The sequence below is a fragment of the Laccaria bicolor genome, genomic scaffold (assembly GCF_000143565.1).
Source record: "Laccaria bicolor S238N-H82 LACBIscaffold_51 genomic scaffold, whole genome shotgun sequence".
Lineage (NCBI taxonomy): Eukaryota > Fungi > Basidiomycota > Agaricomycetes > Agaricales > Hydnangiaceae > Laccaria > Laccaria bicolor.
In genome coordinates, this window is record NW_001889922.1 from 62,909 (window position 1) to 83,046 (window position 20,138).

The following is a 20,138-nucleotide window of genomic DNA, read 5'->3' on the forward strand; positions in this document are numbered from 1 at the left end:
CAAGAAATGCTTGCGAAAATAAGAGGCAAAAGCTAGAATTGAACCCGAGACCTCTCGGACACAGATTTGAACCGACCACCATAACCACTACGTTATCGTTCCTTAATAAATGGTGATATCAGAGTGACTATGTTATGACAACGATCACAGGGCCTACCAACAGAGGCAACGGAAACTGGACTTTGAATATTGTCGCTTCCCATCAGACCCTGAATCACTCTGGTCACACAGTGTCATTACAGTGTTTTGCATGTGAGATTGGAATCCAAATCTCACGAAAAGTTGTTTGTTCTTGTATTAGTTGTAATGTGTGATGTTGCCTTCCTCGGTGTCACAGCGTTGAACGTTGAACGTTGAACTTCCTCTGCCAGAGCGCTCTTAGTGAAGGTCACGGGTAGCCGATAAAGGATCTAGTCTTCCGACTAGATCCATATTTTCTTCAAGTGGAGGAGTCCCCTCCCTTGGAACTTGCTTGGAACCCGCATTTACGTCGATGATTGAATGTTGACTCTAGTGTTGCCGTCGAATCGAAGTGACTTCGAGGTCACCTTAACTCCCATCAGTCACAGACCACAAGAACAAACAAGTTTTCGTGAGATTTGAATTCTAATCTCACATGCAAAACACTGTAGGGAGATCCCAACGTGGCGACGACAGTGGGATCACATCAGGACCTGGGAAAGTCATGTCAAATGCCTGATCCCTGTGCGGACAAAAATTTGACGAAAATCCGAATATGCCTGAGGACTGTCCGGACAAAATTTTGGAAATTTTTTGGAAATGCCTGATGTAGATGTGCGGACAAAAGTGGCTCAAATCTAGAAGGCCTGAGCCGATTGCGGACAAAAATTGGGCCAAAACGTTTGGAAATTTGGAAATGTATAGTCTACTATGATATGTTTTCTGGCCGCATCCGGTGTAGCCAGCGTGTTGTAATTTGTAATTTCGTGCCAAATCCCGATTCGAATTCGCTCTTCTCACTTCGCCTCAGTTCCTTCGGACACTGTCCCACGGACCAGGACCCTGGATACAGATGGCGAGGCTTACAAGGATAGTTAGATACTCTCGAGAGTCAAGATTTTAGTTTACATTTAGCCTTCACATATGTCTGGAGTAGCCGCACAGCGAAATTTTTTGAATCCTGCCTATCAAATGCCTGATCCAATGTGCAGACAAAATTTGTGCAAAAGCGAGGCCTGATCCGCGGTGCGGACAAAATTTGGGAGAATCCGTGCGGACAAAAATGGCCAGATTTCGGGATTTTGGGATCAGGCATTTGACATGACTTTCCCAGGTCCTATCACATCACATCAAGCCTCCCTGGGTGTGGTGCCCACATTTTTTTTCAGCTGGTCGGCAAAGGCTGGTGTCAAGCTGGAAACCAAACATGGACAACAGAAAAAAGTCAAATCTGGGGGCAATGTGTTGTACGATTGGCAGTGTACATAGTCATAGATTCCCAGTAAGGTTGTTTGCACATACCCTGAGGCTCCACAAGTAAACAGAATCATTAAGTGGAGCGTTTCAAAATTTGGTCTATCGATACCTCGTTAGCTGTAAGCTGTCCGGCTCTCCTGCCCGACATTCGTTCAGGTGAAAGCTCAATCTGTCAAAGGCAATTGCTTATTGAGTGTCAAATTAGCTCGGCAATTGGGGGATCACGCTAAGCGGGTACTTATATGTTTTGAAAAGTCCACCGCACCAGGGATGTACGATACGGGACGGGTCTGTAGCAGCAGTACGTGTCTATCCATCTTCATTCAGCTATTTTTTAGCTTACAACCCCTGTCTCTGTCCGTCAGTCAGGCCATGTCGTTTCCTTGTGCCCCGCGAATGTTTCAACGCCGCAATCCTGGTTCGCAGATGATATGGAAACCCGGTCGCCGCACCAGCCAACCCTCAAATGAAATGAGAGATTGACGACGAATGGAGAGGGATTTGCGTAGATATTAAGACTACGCATCAGGATACCTTGTTGGTGAAGTTTACGGTACGCACCCTCTTTCATCAACTTGCTGCAGAATGCCCAGTACGCTTCCAGGACGTTGAACGATGGAGTGTAGGTCCTCACTCCGCAGAGGAGAGGCCGGTCGCGCAACGCTGAACATGTTGGGCTGTCTACCATAATTTGGGCGACGCTTCCCTTTGGAAAGCACCATCACCAAGGAGTGGTTCATCCATTCGTACCAACGCACTTTTGCGGCGATCGGCTGGCCTGTGCTCCGTGACGACGCTGTCCTTTGGTCGCCCATCTGGATCTCAGCACTGCGCGGCTCTACCAACGGCTCACCCTAACGACAATAAGCCTGTGATAATGCGATTCTCCATGTGCTGTCAGGCCCATGTCTAATCTAGGACCAACCCAGAAGTATTGAACGATACCACCAGGGTTTTTCTTGCTCTTGGTACGACATAGCTGCTCCCTGTTTGCTCCCTGTTGACTATGACCTAATTGATTGGTCTTTTGTAGGAATCCGTGACGTGGCGAGACCCTTGCAGCGAAGAACCAAGATCACCCATGCGACGCCATCGTTTGTCGCCTGCCGCATGGCTATTCAGCTGAGGCACCCTTCAATGTCATCAGTATCTTCCTACAGTACGTGAAGTGCAACCGGCGGTCGTGCGATTCAGACAACGATACTTTGGCATGGAGAGCCGGGGTGTGAGGCAATTTGAGGATGAGTGACAGAAGTGCAATAAACACCTGGTTTAGGATGCTGGGTTAGGTACGTGTGCTCGTCTTTTGGCTTTGTGCGTACTCAACATCTAACATTTCTAGTATCATTTCCATGGTGGATTTTATTTCATTTTAAAATCTATGAATTAAGATACAGTCCTTTCTTCTGTTCGTCACCTTGAAGGGTGCCGTTTGGCTTCCCTTTCTCGCCGCTTTCTGTTGACGATATTTGTTCCGGCGCTTCCTCGCTGACTTAACGCCGAGTGGGCGTTAACTTCTATGAACGCTGTGCTTCATCGGCCCTTGAGGGATGTCAATCAAAAACGTCAGCTGACGCTGTGAAGCCCATTTCGAGAATTGACGCCGCACAGCATCGACTCTCTCTTCCGAACCACCATGTCTGATCCTAGTGGCTCCCGCAAAAATCCTTTAAAACGTAACTTTGAGGAATTGCCTGATCACCTCATGATCGTTGAGGGCCCATCTAATAAACGCCGTAGCGATTCGAGGTTAGAGTTCATAATCCCACACTGCTTGATAGCGTCTTGACAAGGTCTAGGTTGACTTCTGCAACGGCGCCTGACGTTGCGGGGGAAGCGATGTCCCTGGTGTGTGTTTACAATACACTCTTACGTTCTTTGACTCACATCCTTTGCTTCTGATGCCCAAGCATGTAATGCAGGGAGCACACAGTGTCATTATGAGGGATTCCACACTCTATGTGGCACAGAATGTGTGTCTTTTCATCACGGTTTTTATGGGTTGAGATATGGATCTGACTTTTTGTCAAGATTGAAGTTCATGAACATGCCGGTGGGGGACAAGAGGATACACTCCTTGTTCCCCAAAGACCCAATTCAAGTGCTTTATTTACAGGTCGTGAAGATGTTCTCAAGAGGCTAATGGATCACTTTGCACCTCAAGGTCAAGTAGGTGGTTCCAGGAAATCATTTTTGTTGTATGGTATGGGGGGAATTGGAAAGACACAGATTTGTTTAAAGTTTGTGGAGGAGATGGCTGAAAAGTAAGTTTCTTTGACATAATATTGCTGATTTTATGACAAGTGCATGCAGATTCTCCCACATTTTCTGGATTGATGCTTCTTCTGAAGATACCATTGTTCTTGGTTTGAAGGGTCTTTGTTCTCATTCTGAGGCTAAAGCTGCTAATATCTCTGTGTCCTCCATGTCTGCTCTTATCTGGATTGCATCTCTGCAGTGTAAATGGCTGCTGGTGTTTGACAATGCTGATGGTGCACCTGAAGTTGTAGAAAAGTTTATTCCACCTGGCTCCAAGGGCAATATTCTGGTTACTAGCAGGAATCCATCTCTTGGGCGTGTTACTTCTTATGGAAACTCTCTGGAAGTTGATCAGATGGTTGAAAAGGAAGCCATATCACTCTTAGTGAAAGCCAGCCATCTAAGTGAGCTGCCAGAAAATGTTTACAGCATAGCTCAGCAGATTGTAAATGAGCTCTGCTGTTTGCCTCTGGCTGTTGATCAAGCAGGAGCTTCTATTCAAGCTGGTCTCTGTAGGATTAACAATTATCCTGAGCATCTCTTGCGACATAGGAAAAAGCTTATGAACCACCCTTCATTTAGGGGGGCATCTCAGTACAATTGTACAGTCTATGAAACATGGGATTTGTCTTTTAATGAAATTGAATCAAGAGCAAACAGGGAATCTGATGGGCATGGTAGAGCAGCTGCTCAGGCTGCTATTCTTATTCTTGAAACTGTTGCATTTCTACATCATGAGAATATCATTGAGGCTGCTTTTAGAAAGGCTGCTGTGGAATTCTCTAAAGGAGATCACAGTAAACTGGAACAAAATGTCAAAAGCTGCATCGCCCAATTGCTTCAGCTGGAAGAAGATCAGTGTTGGAATGAATTCTTCTTTCATGAAGGAATTAGAGTTCTTATGTCCTTTTCTTTGATCCAAAGGGGCTCAAGCTCTTCAGAAGTCTATACCATTCATCCATTGATGCATCAATGGAGTAGAGATAGGATGTCAATGTCTCAAAAGAGGTGCATGATGCAGGTGTCAAAATTGATCCTTGTAAACTGTGTTACAGAAGAGGTGACAACTGAGAACATTGCATTCAACAGGATGCTTGCATCTCACATCAAAGCAAATTACCAGTCAGAGAGGGAAAATGGCTTCAAAAGAGTGTTTGATGATGATGAATATTCCAAATTAAGTTATGTATTCTGTGAAAATGGAATGTGGAAAGATGCAGAGGATCTTCAGCTTCAAATAGTAGAAATGAGGATGAAGGAGCAGGGGATGAACCATCCATCAACACTGACCAGCATGTCAAATCTTGCAGGGACCTATTCATACCAAGGAAAATATGAGGAGGCTGGGAAGTTGAAGCTGAAAGTCCTGGATCTGCTTACAAGGCTGTTGGGGCCAGAACATCCAGATACATTGACCAGCATGAATAATCTTGCAGTCACATATTCAGAGCAAGGAAAACATGAGGAGGCTTGGGAGCTGCAGGTGAAAGTCTTGGATCTGTATACAAGGGTGTTGGGGCCAGAACATCCAGCTACATTGACTGGCATGGCAAACCTTGCAAGAACATATTCAGGCCAAGGAAAACATGAGGAGGCTGAGGAGCTGCAGCTGAAAGTCTTGGATCTGTGTACAAGGCTGTTGGGGCCAGAACATCCAGATACATTGACCAGCATGAATAATCTTGCAGTCACATATTTACACCAAGGAAAATATGAGGAGGCTGGGAAGCTGCAGCTGAAAGTCTTGGATCTGTATACAAGGGTGTTGGGGCCAGAACATCCAGCTACATTGACTGGCATGGCAAACCTTGCAAGAAGATATTCAGACCAAGGAAAACATGAGGAAGCTGGGGAGCTGGAGCTGAAAGTCTTGGATCTGTGTACAAGGCTGTTGGGGCCAGAACATCCAGCTACATTGACCAGCATGAATAATCTTGCAGTCACATATTCAGAGCAAGGAAAACATGAGGAGGCTGGGGAGCTGCAGCTGAAAGTCTTGGATCTGTATACAAGAGTGTTGGGGCCAGAACATCCAGCTACATTGGGTGGCATGGCAAACCTTGCAAGAACATATTCAGACCAAGGAAAACATGAGGAGGCTGAGGAGCTGGAGCTGAAAGTCTTGGATCTGCGTACAAGGCTGTTGGGGCCAGAACATCCAGATACATTGACCAGCATGAATAATCTTGCAGTCACATATTCAGAGCAAGGAAAACATGAGGAGGCTGGGGAGCTGCAGCTGAAAGTCTTGGATCTGTATACAAGGGTGTTGGGGCCAGAACATCCAGCTACATTGACTGGCATGGCAAACCTTGCAAGAACATATTCAGACCAAGGAAAACATGAGGAGGCTGAGGAGCTGCAGCTGAAAGTCTTGGATCTGCGTACAAGGCTGTTGGGGCCAGAACATCCAGATACATTGACCAGCATGAATAATCTTGCAGTCACATATTCAGAGCAAGGAAAACATGAGGAGGCTGGGGAGCTGCAGCTGAAAGTCTTGGATCTGTATACAAGGGTGTTGGGGCCAGAACATCCAGCTACATTGACTGGCATGGCAAACCTTGCAAGAAGATATTCAGACCAAGGAAAACATGAGGAGGCTGAGGAGCTGCAGCTGAAAGTCTTGGATCTGTGTACAAGGCTGTTGGGGCCAGAACATCCAGATACATTGACCAGCATGAATAATCTGGCAGTCACATATTCAGAGCAAGGAAAACATGAGGAGGCTGGGGAGCTGCAGCTGAAAGTCTTGGATCTGTATACAAGGGTGTTGGGGCCAGAACATCCAGCTACATTGACTGGCATGGCAAACCTTGCAAGAACATATTCAGACCAAGGAAAACATGAGGAAGCTGGGGAGCTGGAGCTGAAAGTCTTGGATCTGTGTACAAGGGTGTTGGGGCCAGAACATCCAGATACATTGACTAACATGACAAATCTTGCAGTCACATATTTTGACCAAGAAAAATATGAGGCAGCTGCAGAGCTGGAAGTAAATGTTCTGGATCTGCGTAAAAGGATCCTGGGGCCAGAACATCCCAATACTTTGACCAGCATGGAAAATCTTGCAAGAACATATTCACGGCAAGGGAAATATGAGGAGGCCAAGGCACTGTGGCTGAAGTCTCTGGAATTGTGTAAATAATCTTTCAAGGTGCAGTTCAGTCCCGCTTTTTCCCCCAAACAACTAACCAAGGACATTTATTCCAGGATATGATAACATGTTTTTCAATCAACCAGAGAAAGGGCCATAAGGAATTAAAAATCTAGCTTATGAACTTCAGAAAGAAAATGGTGCCTGTCCTGCATGACTCATGAGGAAGAAAGAAATGATGCTTGGTAACTGTCATCGTAGTAGGGGGGGACTCAAAGGTTCAGAAGACAAGCTTTCCATTTCAACACAGAGCTATGCCCCCCTTATTTTCTCATAAATAACATGTAGAATTGCAGAAGACAAAGAAAATTCTGAGATCATAAAATCTATGAAAAAACAAACAAGAAAATAAAAAAGTGGCCAGGCACCGCAGATCAAAGGTAGGAAATATATACAAGCCCTTTCTGTACATACTTCAGTCTGCTGTTCTCCCAAGTGAGCTATGCCCCCTGCAAATAGAGAATTGAATATAGCAATTGGTGGTGGGGTGATAGGAAACCTTGACCTCGAAGACGCCAATGAAGGTACATAAGTTGTATAAGCAATGTCATACTAAAAATAAATAAGCATATGTATGTTACACCAATCCTCTATCCATCCATCCAGTATATATAATTATGTGTATGAGCATATAGGAAGCAGTCGTGGTCGTACTATCAGGGGGGTGAGGGTATATCTAACAGATCCGGAGTGAAACAAGACATCGGGATACCTGAGAAAATATAGGTCGTGCTGTGCTCACACCACATCTTCACCTCCATCCCCAACCCTACTGTCCTCCCCATCCCCCCGTCTGGCCAAAAACGCACCAAAATCCCTCGTCCTCTTCCCCCCTCCCCCTCCGAAACCTGTCACTGGGAAGCCGCCACCACTGATTCAACCAACTGGGAATCCACCACCATTACCTCCTCCAATCCATCCGGTGAACACTCCTTCTCAAACAGGTAACTCATCCTCCAAATCGAAAAACCCCTGTCCCTGTTCAACGGTGCTTGGACTAACAATCTGAGCCTGCATGTCGCTGAACACGGGTGAGGAAGGTGATTGGAGGGTAGTGTTTGAAAGTCCGGTTCGGTCCGGTTTTTTAATGCCCAGGGGCATTAACCGTAACCGTAACCGGTCTGCCTTTTCCCCAGAAGTCAAAAGACCAGACCGGACTGCAAAAAGACCGCAGACCGCAGTTTTTTGCGGTCTATAGACCGGTCTTTAGGCCAATATTTTAAAATTATGAATCGGTAAATTTATTAACATCTCTAATAGCTTCAAAACGAGCCCAAGAACATTAAGTTCCGTTAGGAATTGGTGCTTCTATAAAATAAGTCTGGTACATCTATTATTCCCAAAAGTAATTTACATTTCAATTCATATCTCTCTCACTTTTTTACCAAATCGTATGTTCTTGGGTGCATTTTAAAGGGTATTTAAGGGGCCACAAAGACCGGTTCACGTTAACCGGTTTTTTTGCGGTCTTTATATTTCAAAAATAAAAGACCGTGACCGCAGGTCCGGTCTTTTGCGGTCTTGGTCCGGTCTGGTTATGGTCTTTTTTCAGTCACGAGACTGGACTTCCAAACACTATTGGAGGGAGGGTGATTGTGAGGATGTGTTGGATCTTGATCTTGATTGGGAGGTCGAGGAGTGTTTTGATTTCGATTTAGGCTGGTTGGGGTTGGGGACAGCGGGATTGGGGATGGATTGGAGGTGTTGGGCTCGGTCAGACATAGATGCGGAGGTCCGGCTCAATGAAGAGCGATTACGACGTGAATCCAAGGTCAAATGAGTGCCGCTCGTTGACTTTGACTTGTTGCGTGCGTAGAGACTTCCATCGAGATCTGCATTTTTGTCGTCTTCCTCTGCTGCTGCTGTTGGAGGACAAAGAGGGGTGGATACAAAGTGTCCGAAACCTTCCCTCAACTGTTGGGATCGAGAGTGAGACTGCGAATGAGAGCCCGATGAAGATGTAGTTGCCGTAGTTCCCACACCAACCCCAGCACCACTAGGCTGCTTCAAAAGCACCAACCCACCACTCCCCTGTAACCCCTCAAACCCCTCCCCATCACCAACAACACCAGCCTCCACAAGCCTCTTCATCTCCTTCCTCACCTTCCTCCGTTGTCTCCTCTCCTCTTTTTCTTTGAGACGCTTCGCCTCCGCCTCGGCTGCTTCAGTGGCTTTGGAGACGGAGATGGATTGGATGGTGGATATGTCGAGAGGAGCAGCATCAGAGTCAAAAGTTTGGGTTGTTAGTGTTGTTGTGGGTGTGCTGCCACCCCCGCTGCTGCTGTGGTGAACATGGAATAAAGGCGCATCGTCGTCAGCGTTGTCGTCATCGGGTGGGAGTTGGATGGGTGGTGGTTGGCCGAAGAGATTGAATCCAAACAGGGTTATCCTCTGAGGCTTCCCATTCGCATTCGCCTTGGACTTGCGTTTTCGTCTCCCCCCTCTGCTTCCTCTGTGAGGGATTGAATGCAAAGAAAGTGTTTCTACAGGCTCATTATTGGAAGAGTCTGCTAGGAGACCTTGTGCGTGCGGGGGATGCGGTTGACAGTGGGGTTGTACTTAGTGCTTGGAAGTCCGGTTTTTCAGTTTTTCAACCCTTTTTTTGAGCTAGAACATTGCCATAAAAATTCCCTGCTACAATTGGGGTTTGCAAACACAAAATTTCAGGGTCAGTCCGGTCTTTTTTCCGGTCTAAGATCGGAAAAATTTCCTTTTCTGGTGCCCCAGATTCATTGGGGAATTTTAATGGCAACATGCTAGCAGCAAAACTGACGAAAAAGGCAAAAAACCGGACTTCCAAGCACTAGTTGTACTGTTCTTCTCCTGACGTTGAGTTGGGCCGTCGATTGGCAGTGTTCTGTAAACTATCCGGCAAAGAAACAGGGCGGAGGCAGGGCATGCATGAGCCCAATGCGATTTGGGCAGTGTCGGACCATGAGAACGGGGTCAGCATCGTTGTTGGCGGAGGATGGGGTTGGGTTGGGAAGTTGAAGGGAAATTGCTGGGCCACTTCGTTCAATTCTCAATGTCTTCTACGTCGAAGGCTGATGCAGTCATCGACTCCAAATCCCTAAGATGGTGATCACCCATCAGGAAAAGGTGATTTCTCTGATAGATCGCCAGTTAGATCTGTAGCCAGATATAGAAAAAGTAGGCACAGTATTTTAGCCAAGCGCAATATGTAACTGCATTGGTCATGATAACATGGCCATGTCATTTGATAGTACCTAGAGCTGATGAGGAAGCAATATCTTATTAGTCGGATGAATAGTTACAGCAAGGTCTATGTTGGCTATCAATGCTATGAATTTTGTATCTACAGTTTCTCTACCCCCCGAAACACACTTGCCTCGCCAATTAATAACCTCAACTTATACCTATTACTAACTGTTTTAGTGCATTGTCTGGAGGGCTGTGACATCTGATCGTGCACACGATCGATGGGGGATGTCGTTTGGTTGACGTGGACTTGGGAGATGGGTTGGTGTCTGGAGGGGGAGTGGTGAATCACTTGCTCATTGTCGGTGTTGGCTTAGTTTAGCTGGGGTGGTAGGTGGTTGTGGCTGAGATTTGTGGTCAGAAAGAGCCACATACCTTGTGAAATTACATGATGCAGCCTGTGACCCATCGACAGTTCCTCCACATCAAGAACGAGATGGAAGCCCCATGTCATTGCTTTTGAATAACCCCCCTGCACCTCCTCAACACTACCTTCCTTTGTCGTCGCCTGTCACCAGGCGGCTGGGGTCTTCTGGCTGTGTTCATGGCACCGTATACCATGAGGGAGAATGACCAGTGGTGGTCGATTTACCGGAATCGACGTGTCCGATGGCGCGAGTCTTCTCCTTTCCTGTTTTGTTGCAGGGTGTCTGCACCCACTGCTTGCGGTTTGCCCCTCACACGCTCAGATGAGTCGCACTCCTATAAGCCTCTAATCTGCAGCTGACCTCTTTGAGGTGTCTGAAGGGCTCGGATTGGTCACTAAATCAGACTAGACATAACATTGATACTCACCATACCTAGGCCATTTGAGTCAGAGTGTGTGGTGGGCAGAGAAGTTGAAGTTGAACATTTTGCGCAGGCTGTTACTTAAGGGCATGATCTTTCAAAGTTTGACACTCGATGATCATAGCAACCTGAGATTCCGTGTTCATATATTGCCCACTGGTGTAGAGGTAACTATCGATAACTAACTAGAGTAACTTAGTAGGTAACTATTACCACAAACCCTGGAGTTCAAGTCTGGCTCAATGCAGACATTTAATTTACAATACGAAATAGAATAGAATACTTACTCTACACTACAAAATGAAATGGACACCTCAAATCCTTAGACTGACACATTGTTTCCTATATTAGAAACTATGATGATTACCCCCCAAGAATAAGCCGATTCTGCTTTTAGAATATTTATCATACCATAGAGTTCACATAGAGCTATGTACAACTAGGACCCCTGAAAGTACCCTTGGAACCCAGATCCAAAAAGTTGAAATTTTTGGAATTTTTATCCGGACAGTTTTGGACAATTTCTATCTGGATGGCGGATCTGGGTCCAGGTATGGGCAAAATTTATCCAGATGTGGATCTGGGTTACCCAAAACTTCTATTTTCGCTTTTTTCACCTGAAAACACCAAATTTTCGCTTAAAAACACCAAATTCTTGCTCAGCATCTCCCCTGGAGCCCCAATAAGCATCTCAGATAACAAAACACTAAAATACACGAAATCGTGCCCATTTCGTGGCTCCTCTGAGACATATTTGAGAGTGCAGAGAAATGCAAATATTGATGGTGTAAGATGGTCAAAGTGGAAAACAAATATTATGTTCATTTGGTGTAGTGGTTAAAACATTAATGGCTTTAGTTGATGACCTTCACATTCAATATGTCTTGAGTTCGGATCCCCACCTGCACCAATTTTTATCCGGAAGTGGCTCTGGGTTTGGTGGGTCAGCCCAATTTCTATCTGGAAATCTGCCTCCGGGTTCCAGCCAAAATGGCCCAATTTCTATCCGGACAGTGCTATGGGTTTTCAAAAAAATTTCAGAATTTTTATCCGGATTGGGATCTGGGTTCCAAGGGTATTTTCAGGGGTCCTGTACAACTACAGGAATTTGACTCTATCAAACTATATGATGATACAGCACAACCATGCTAAGCTATAGACTTATTTGTAGTGATATGTATTTGTTGGTGCATATACCACAAACTATATATCAGGGGGCTCTCGATGGCGCTATCACGTCTACATACCGCAATATCGCAAGTCCATTTTTTCCTGATGCCATAAGTTAGACCTGATCGTTGAATTCTAAGAACAAGATACCTACTTCCTGACCTTGCTTGCTTGACAAGCTGATGCAACTTGTCAATAGTGCAGGTTCTTGAGTACATCATTGACGATGGTGGAAAGAGACGCAAAGAAAACAAATGTTGATCAACACAAATTCAACCAACACCAATGTCGTCCTCGACCATCATCGCCAACTTCTACCGTTCGCCCGCCTGAAATTTACACTCAAATTTTTCTTCACATTTGAGACTCAAGCTGTCCAGCTCTCTTGCCCGACACTTGATCAGGTGTCCAAGGTCCAATCCCCCCAATATCCGACATCTTGGACGTATATCCTCTTCATTTGTGACCTGGCACAGTCATTGGCTTTGAATGTGGTCATTGTAAGTCCGACATGGCTTTTAAATAGGGATAAGATCATTACCTGGTGACTTTTCTGTCTCTACTAGTTGATGCGGCTCATGATGGTGTAAGTCCCTTGGAAAGAGACTACGATGTGATCACATAACTCGAAGATTGCGTCATCTTTTCTAGCTCACATCTACCGTTCATGCGCCTCGCCTACTACCCACAAACTTGGACAGCATATGCGCTTCCTCGAGACACTTCAATCACATTTCAAAGTTGGGATTGACAACAACTGGATGTCCTGGTCCTTACCTTGGGCTGCGTAAACGGAAAGGTTAAGGTATGTCTTCATTGTCATTGATTCCCCCTCTGATGAGCACCAGTTCCCTGACAATGCCCTTGTAGTTAGTGTTGTCCCTTGGAATCGAATTACGCGTCTCAGATTCCACTGATGATGTGTCTGCCATGTCTAATGAAGGAAGGAATGTTTGGTGGAGAAGAGGGTAGCCGTGCAGGTGGAGGGTTAAGCTTTTAAGGGTGCTGTACCCCAGGTACGAACGTCAATTCTTCCAGCAATCATCTCCTGCTAAGACACATACAGAACCAATGCCGAGGTTGGCTTACTAGCCCATAGAAACTCAGGCACCAGCCTGTCCATCGTTTATCCCTGGTTGCAATTTCTCAAGCCCTAGATCAACGAACACATCATTCACAAACATCAGCCCGACGGAGGTTTGCTGATCTTTCCCTCCAACGACAAGGTCCGACACGTTCAAGCTCTTCAAAGCCCATTGAATTCCCTCCATCCCCTCAAATACTGACAGTGCGGGTAGACATTGTAGGTTCGGCCCTATTAACTCCTCCAGCTTTCGACGACGGGCTAATTGGTCGGTGTTTCACAGGATCATCAGGCCTCTTCTCAAAAGCATTAGGTTTGTACTTGCCAGGGCCAGCCGATTCCGAACCATCATACATGGAAATCCAAAGCGGATGATATTGCCTATACAATATTCAATCTTGCCAATTTCGCGCACAGTAAGGCCTGTCTTCTACTGGTTTCACCACCTTATCACTACTTTCTCGTTGTTAGCCTGCCAGACAATGGCCATAACCCTCAATGCACTTAAAAACATTCAACCGCCAGAAGCTCTCACAGGGGTAAAATCGGTCTTAAATCTGATGTCTGGGCGCTCAGATGTACCAGCTGTATTTTATCCTGCATACTATGAACCCCCAAAGAAATATTCAACACAGTCGCTCATGCAGAACTCGGACGAACGAGTTCACAAAATATTTATTAGATGTCTACAGCTATTAGAAGTCCCACAAAGCGTTGACATTGAACATTCAAGCTTGAATCCTGCCTATGTACCCAGCTGAACTTTGCCGCTCGAGGCAGGAAGGGGATAGTATACCCTGCTTGCTTTCTTGATTCCTCCGACATCTTCACCTTAATCACCTCTTTCTGTGATCTTGGTTAACCCATCATGTGAATGAAGCATCATAAGTGAAAAGATCTTCTGGGGGCGAACAACCACTGGCAGCCACGCAGCGCATCACCGTCTTACTTGCTATGACAATCCGTCAGGTGCACAGGTGCATCTCAAATCACAAAATCATTGAGAGTCAACGGAAATGGATGAAATCCGGAGAAGATTTCGACTCCCTGTGCCACTACGTGCGAGTCGAAATCACTCCGAATGGAGACAGCAGACATTATGACAGTGCTTATTTTTTTGAGGTTCATATCTCTGGGAATTAGTTCATGAATGTGAGAGGATGGAAACTCACGATGTAAGAGAGATAATGATCAGCCGATACTGGTTCGGCCTTCACCTGTACTTTCATGTTTTCCACAATGCCCTGTAATGGCGGTCGTAGAAACGAACTGGAAAAGAAAAGCACAGGAATTCGAAATGGAGGATACAAAACCATGAGGGCAGAGAGAGGCATTTGCCGTATATCGCACTTGGGCCTTGGTTGAGTAACGCGCAAACTGCAAAACGAAAAAAAACTCACAGTTCGTCAGCTGCTCTGATAATCCTTCTCAAGCAGCCAAAAGGAGGCAAGGAACCAAATCACTGTGGAAAATGAGACGAGCAAGGGAAAGGGTCGAAGTGCAGCAAATAGATCTTAAAATGGTTCCTGCACACGATCTCACATTAGAAAGAGGACAGAACACTGATAGTCAACGCAAGCCTATGAACCTCTACTTCATTTCCCTCTGCCGTCTATCTCTTTCCACCCGCCTCAGCCTCCCGCATAGCAATCCGAGCCCACAACAGAAGCTCACACACGTCCAACTCATGTCCGCCTCAAACGGCGCAACTTCATGAGCATCACGGTGTCCTTCGTCGGTCACGGCTGGTTGGTAGATGCTTGAAAATAATTTTTTCGGAAGCACGAACCAGCATGGCATTCGCATCTTTTCGCAAAACTCTTTCTTGTGCCACTCAACGTAATTGTTACGGCATCAACAGCCACTAAACATGTAGCAATCTTGACAGCCTTGAACTCCATCAAGGAGGAGCTGAAATCGGCTTGATATGAGTTCACCAACGCCAGGCGAGGAGAACTCCGACTTGCTTACTTGTCAGACATGGTGGTGTTGTTGATTGGGGGAATCACAGCGCCATGGAGCTTGCAATGTTCCTGGATATTCGCGAGGTGCACTCAAGGTTGAGAGCTGAGTGAATCCCTGTGCAACGTTGCTGAAGCATAATGAGGCGAATGGCCACTGCCAAAGGTGTGCCGATGACCTGGAGAGGTTGGGTTAGAATCAATCAGTGGTTTATCGAGAGTGCTTATGGTGAATATTGGAGGCCATGTAGATACTTTTTTAGAGCGTGTTGTCGACAATGACGAGTCCGTTGTTGAGTACCAGTGAAAATAAGGGCTAGGTAGGTTGAACCAAGTCGAGCCAAATCTAAAAAAATAGATTCAGCTCGACAATAGAGACTTTTACAAGTTTGGCTGGATTTTAAACCCAGCCATATCTATAGCCGTCTAAGCGGATCTATATAATAATCTAAGCCAACCTAACCAGAGCAAATTGCAAGTGAACACCACAACCGAACCACATCAAACCACACAAAAACCCAGCATCCCATCCTATCGAGCATAACTGAACGAAACCGAGGTAAAAAAAATCCATCTCAAACCTACACCGTCAAGTCAAACAGACGGAAAAAAACCAGGATCAGGATCTCACCAGAGTGCATATAAATCGAGTGTCCCAGCCTATCGAGTGAAACTGAATGAAACCAAAGAAAAAAAACTGTTTCAAGCCTTCACCACTAAGACAAAGAGACCGAAAATGACGAGGATTGGCATCTTACCAGAGAGCGTATCAAAGCCAATCGAGCCAAGTTGAGCTTTGCAAAATCACTAGACCTTTCCTGTGAGAATGAGATGGAAAGGGCAGAATCGAGATGACGCACGATAAAAGCAGCTTCCACCCTGTAATCAGTACTGTAAAAACAGTTAGCAATGAATATATAATATAGTATAAACGACATACTAACGGTGCTGATGAGAGCGTCAATAGCCACAACCCAGGAGTCAGAGGCCGGTAATAAGTAGGGGTAGCAGAAGCCTAAGGACAGAGTATGAAGCGGCACATTCGAAAGGGTAAACGAAGTTGTGGTTAACGGAGTGATGGAAAACCAATGAAATAGGCAGCTGTCAATGGGTCACAGAACTCGAAAGGGCAGAAACGGCGAGGGTAAAGGCAAGCTAAAGGTGACTATGATCCTGATTAGAGAGTTTTATCGTGTTGAGTGAATGTACTTACTACCTATTCATCGTTGGTGGTGCTGGTGTTGGTGGCTACAGTCTTCTTCAAATAACTTCGACATATGATTGTAAAACCATACCATGCTTTGACGGTGTGTCCACCACCTTGGCGTTGGACGCTGACTTCGCTTGAGACGCCTTATTATCTTGAACTTTGCGAAGGGCCATCAATCGCTTGCTTGGTCCTGACGGTGCCCTGAAATGCTTCGATCTTCTTGCAATTAATACAGTACAGGTCAGTATAAACCAGACAACTCACAGCAGATTGACAAGTGGGCGGGTTCCAACAGGTCGCACTAGTCGCGCAGGTAAGGCGGCATTGTGCTGGTTTTCAAGTTCCTCACCATCCAGAGGGCTATCACCATCAGGAGTCAATGGGACACCTTGTTGAGCAGAAGGAATGACCAGAGAAGCATCTGGTCCACTAACTGAGAGTAGCGCCGCTGAGGATGGTAAGTTTACCATGTCGCTTGAAAGAGGCGTCGCATGGGTAACTTCAGACGAGTCAGTCACAGGTGCAAGCAGAGGCGATGGGATGATAGACATCGTGCTTGGAGTTGGTAAAGTCATCTCGTCATTCACGAGAGGCATCGCGTGGGTGGCGGTCGACTCCGTTGTTGAAGTGGGTGGAAGGGATGGGATGACAGGTGACATATTGACGGCAGCTGGCTCAGCGGTGAGTGCGGCTGGTGGTGGTGGTAACAGTGAAGCGGGGGAGAGTGGTGAGGTTAATATGGGGTTTGATGTTGCAAGCGGAGATGTTGGGGGTGGCGTCGTATTCGGCTTCATCTCCTGTTTGACGACAGGGGCAAGATGAGCCTGCCGTTTTTGGGTGTTGTTATGAAAGGTCGAAAGCATGTTTGAAGCGATCTTATCAGCCTTCCAGTGGTCAAAGCAGAGCATGAGATATGGGTATGCCTTATACAGTTCACTAAGAACATAATCACGATCGTTCTTGCCAGCCACAAGTGGCTACCATCTTTATCATAAAACTAAGGCACTTGCCTGTAGAGCTGTGTGTATAAGTCCACAAGTTTTATGAAAGGCCTTTCATAGGTGTGTCCTGTGTCATTCTTTCTCATAAAGGCTATGTCCTTTTCATAAAATGTAGGCAAAGACAACAGGACCCTTTCATAACATTTCTTAGGAGCTTTCATAAAAGCTTTCATAATTATTATCATGCACTTTCTATGAATTTTTCATCGAAGCTGTTCAGTTCTTTCATTGTACTTTTCATAATTAAACCTGTGCGCTTTCAATAGGTATTTCATTCACTGGGTTAGGTGTATTCATTGCCTTTTTCATAATTAATGCTGTGCACTTTCATTGAATATTTCATCAGGAATTTTGGGCGCTTTCATTGCTTTTTTCATAATCAATCCTGTGTGGTTTCAATAAATATTTCATTGACTATGTTAGGTGTATTCATTGCCTCTTTCATAATTAATGCTGTGCACTTTCATTGAATATTTCATTAGGAATATTGGATGCTTTCATTGTACTTTTCATAATTAATGTTGTGCAATTTCAATAAATATCTCATTCCCTAGGTCAGGTGTATTCATTGCCTCTTTCATAATTAATGCTGTGCACTTTCATTGAATATTTCATTAGGAATATTGGATGCTTTCATTGTACTTTTCATAATTAATGTTGTGCAATTTCAATAAATATCTCATTCCCTAGGTCAGGTGTATTCATTGCCTCTTTCATAATTAATGCTTTGCGCTTTCATTGAATATTTCATTAGAAATATTGGATGCTTTCATTGTATTTTTCATAATTAATGTTGTGCAATTTCAATAAATATCTCATTCCCTAGGTCATATTATGTCCATCCAATGGCTCATTGGGAGGGTGGTCACATGTCCAATTTCCAAAAATGGTAAAAAAACAAAAGTTGTAGCTCTTTACCATAGCTTCCTGAATCAGTTGGAATTATGTCCTAAAGTGCTTCCATTGTGGAGATATGAGGTAAAAGGTTTTCAAAAGCGCCGCGTTTTTTTTTGTTTTTTGCATTTTTCTATGTGAAAAGAACACTAAACAACATGATTTCAACAGATTTAGAAAGCTAAGAGAAGGGGCTACAACTATTGTATCATGGGAAATTTCTCCCAAAAAGGAAGGTACATGCCCTAAAAGGGTAATTGACACTGACAGACTACAAAAGATTGCTGATATACTACAAAAGTAAGTTATAGCCTACAAAGTTTACTAATAGACTACAAAAGTTGGACATAGACCACAAAGGTCAGACAAAGACTACAAAAATTAGTAGTGTCTGCTTTTCTCATTACAAAAGTTAATAGTGTCCGCTTTTTGAGACTACAAAAGTTAGTAGTGTCTATTTTTTCGGACTACAATGGTTTGTAGTGTCCGCTTTTTTCATTACAAAAGTTAATAGTGTCCGCTTTTTGAGACTACAAAAGTTAGTAGTGTCTATTTTTTCAGACTACAATGGTTTGTAGTGTCCGCTTTTTGAGACTACAAAAGTTAGTAGTGTCTGCTTTTTCAGACTACAATGGTTTGTAGTGTCCACTTTTTTCATTTCAAAAGTTAATAGTGTCCACTTTTTGAGACTACAATGGTTTGTAGTGTCCACTTTTCTGACATATAGTATGTAGTGTGGTTAACTATGTATATATAGGTCATTGGGGATATGATTGAAGGATGGGAGTCATGGCTAGGTGCGCCTTCACCGCCTCACTCCGAAAGCTGTCAAATTGGACTCATTTCTCGAGCTGGCGTATGGGGTTGAGGCATTCCTGAGTCCTATGGTGATCAAAGTTCTTTATTTCCATCTTAAAATGTACACAACATCATGAACTATGTCTTCATTATCCTCCAGAAACAACCTCTCTCCCCTATTCCCAAAGTTCCCTCCTTCCCAGCTTCCACCAAGTTCTACAACCTGCCCCTCATGGGACAGATCATTCCATGAGTGAAAGTCCTCTGCATTATGCGGTAAATGATCTTCCCTACCACCTGCCGAATCCACACGAGGGCGCTTATTCGAGGTTTCAATGGAGGGACTGCGAGATTGAGTAGAAGCGAAACACGGATGAGACGCCGGAGTGAGGTTGGACGAGGAGGCATTGCTGGACAGTGGGGCATGGCTGGGTGACGAAGTATCATTGGACGGCAGGGCAGCATTGAGTGGCGGAAGGACGTTGGGGTTTCTGAAAGCATCATGAGATGGCAGGGCAGTGTTGGGCAGCAGGGCAATGTTGGGCGGCAGGGCAGCCTTGGGCGGTAGAGCAACGTTAGAGTTTCTCAGGAATTCATCGATTGGAGTTATGTTGGGTTGGGATGAGGAGCGGAAAGGCGCGTGTCAGTACCAAGTTGATTTCTTGAGGTGTTTGGGCTCTGTGCGGCTGCCAACACAGCACTACTGTGTGCAGTCACAGAGGTATGGGTCGGGCATCGTCGACGAACGAGTGGGGATCGATTGGCCTGAGTGTTGAACGAAGCTCAGCCCGATTTGGATCGATGACGTTGAGTTGGCTATAATTGGCTCAGTATGTCTCAGTTTGGTTTTCCGTCATTTTCACTGGGGTTGAGTGATGGATTCTTGTCTTCCCATCCATCCAAACACGAAAAATCACAGCCACATTATCTCGTCGGACACGAACCCTTCAATCGCTGTGTGTTTTGGCTCCACATATCACACTAATAGGAGGGTTCTTGTGTTGCCCTTGTGTCGGAAAAATCCGTGATGCCTTACAATAATAATAAATTACAAGGCTATCAGGAGCTATTGTAGTCACGTTATAATGGTCACGTTGCATTATAAGATCAATGTTTGTCCAATACTTTACCCTCCCCGGGTTATTCCAGGGGATCCTGA

At 45.2% G+C, this 20,138-nt stretch overlaps 2 protein-coding genes across 2 annotated transcripts; both read right to left on the reverse strand.

The window, feature by feature from the left end:
* Window positions 1-8,428: 8,428 nt before the first annotated feature.
* On the reverse strand, window positions 8,429-9,348 carry LACBIDRAFT_333436 (uncharacterized protein; the record flags this gene model as incomplete). Its single annotated transcript, XM_001888088.1, has 2 exons — window positions 8,429-9,305; window positions 9,341-9,348. The coding sequence occupies 2 exons, from the start codon at window positions 9,346-9,348 to the stop codon at window positions 8,429-8,431; spliced, it is 885 nt and encodes a 294-aa protein (XP_001888123.1).
* Window positions 9,349-15,120: 5,772 nt separating this feature from the next.
* LACBIDRAFT_333437 (uncharacterized protein) lies at window positions 15,121-17,149 on the reverse strand (the record flags this gene model as incomplete). Its single annotated transcript, XM_001888089.1, has 8 exons — window positions 15,121-15,255; window positions 15,332-15,422; window positions 15,535-15,657; window positions 15,937-15,967; window positions 16,017-16,091; window positions 16,290-16,292; window positions 16,372-16,505; window positions 16,551-17,149. The coding sequence occupies 8 exons, from the start codon at window positions 17,147-17,149 to the stop codon at window positions 15,121-15,123; spliced, it is 1,191 nt and encodes a 396-aa protein (XP_001888124.1).
* Window positions 17,150-20,138: the final 2,989 nt, after the last annotated feature.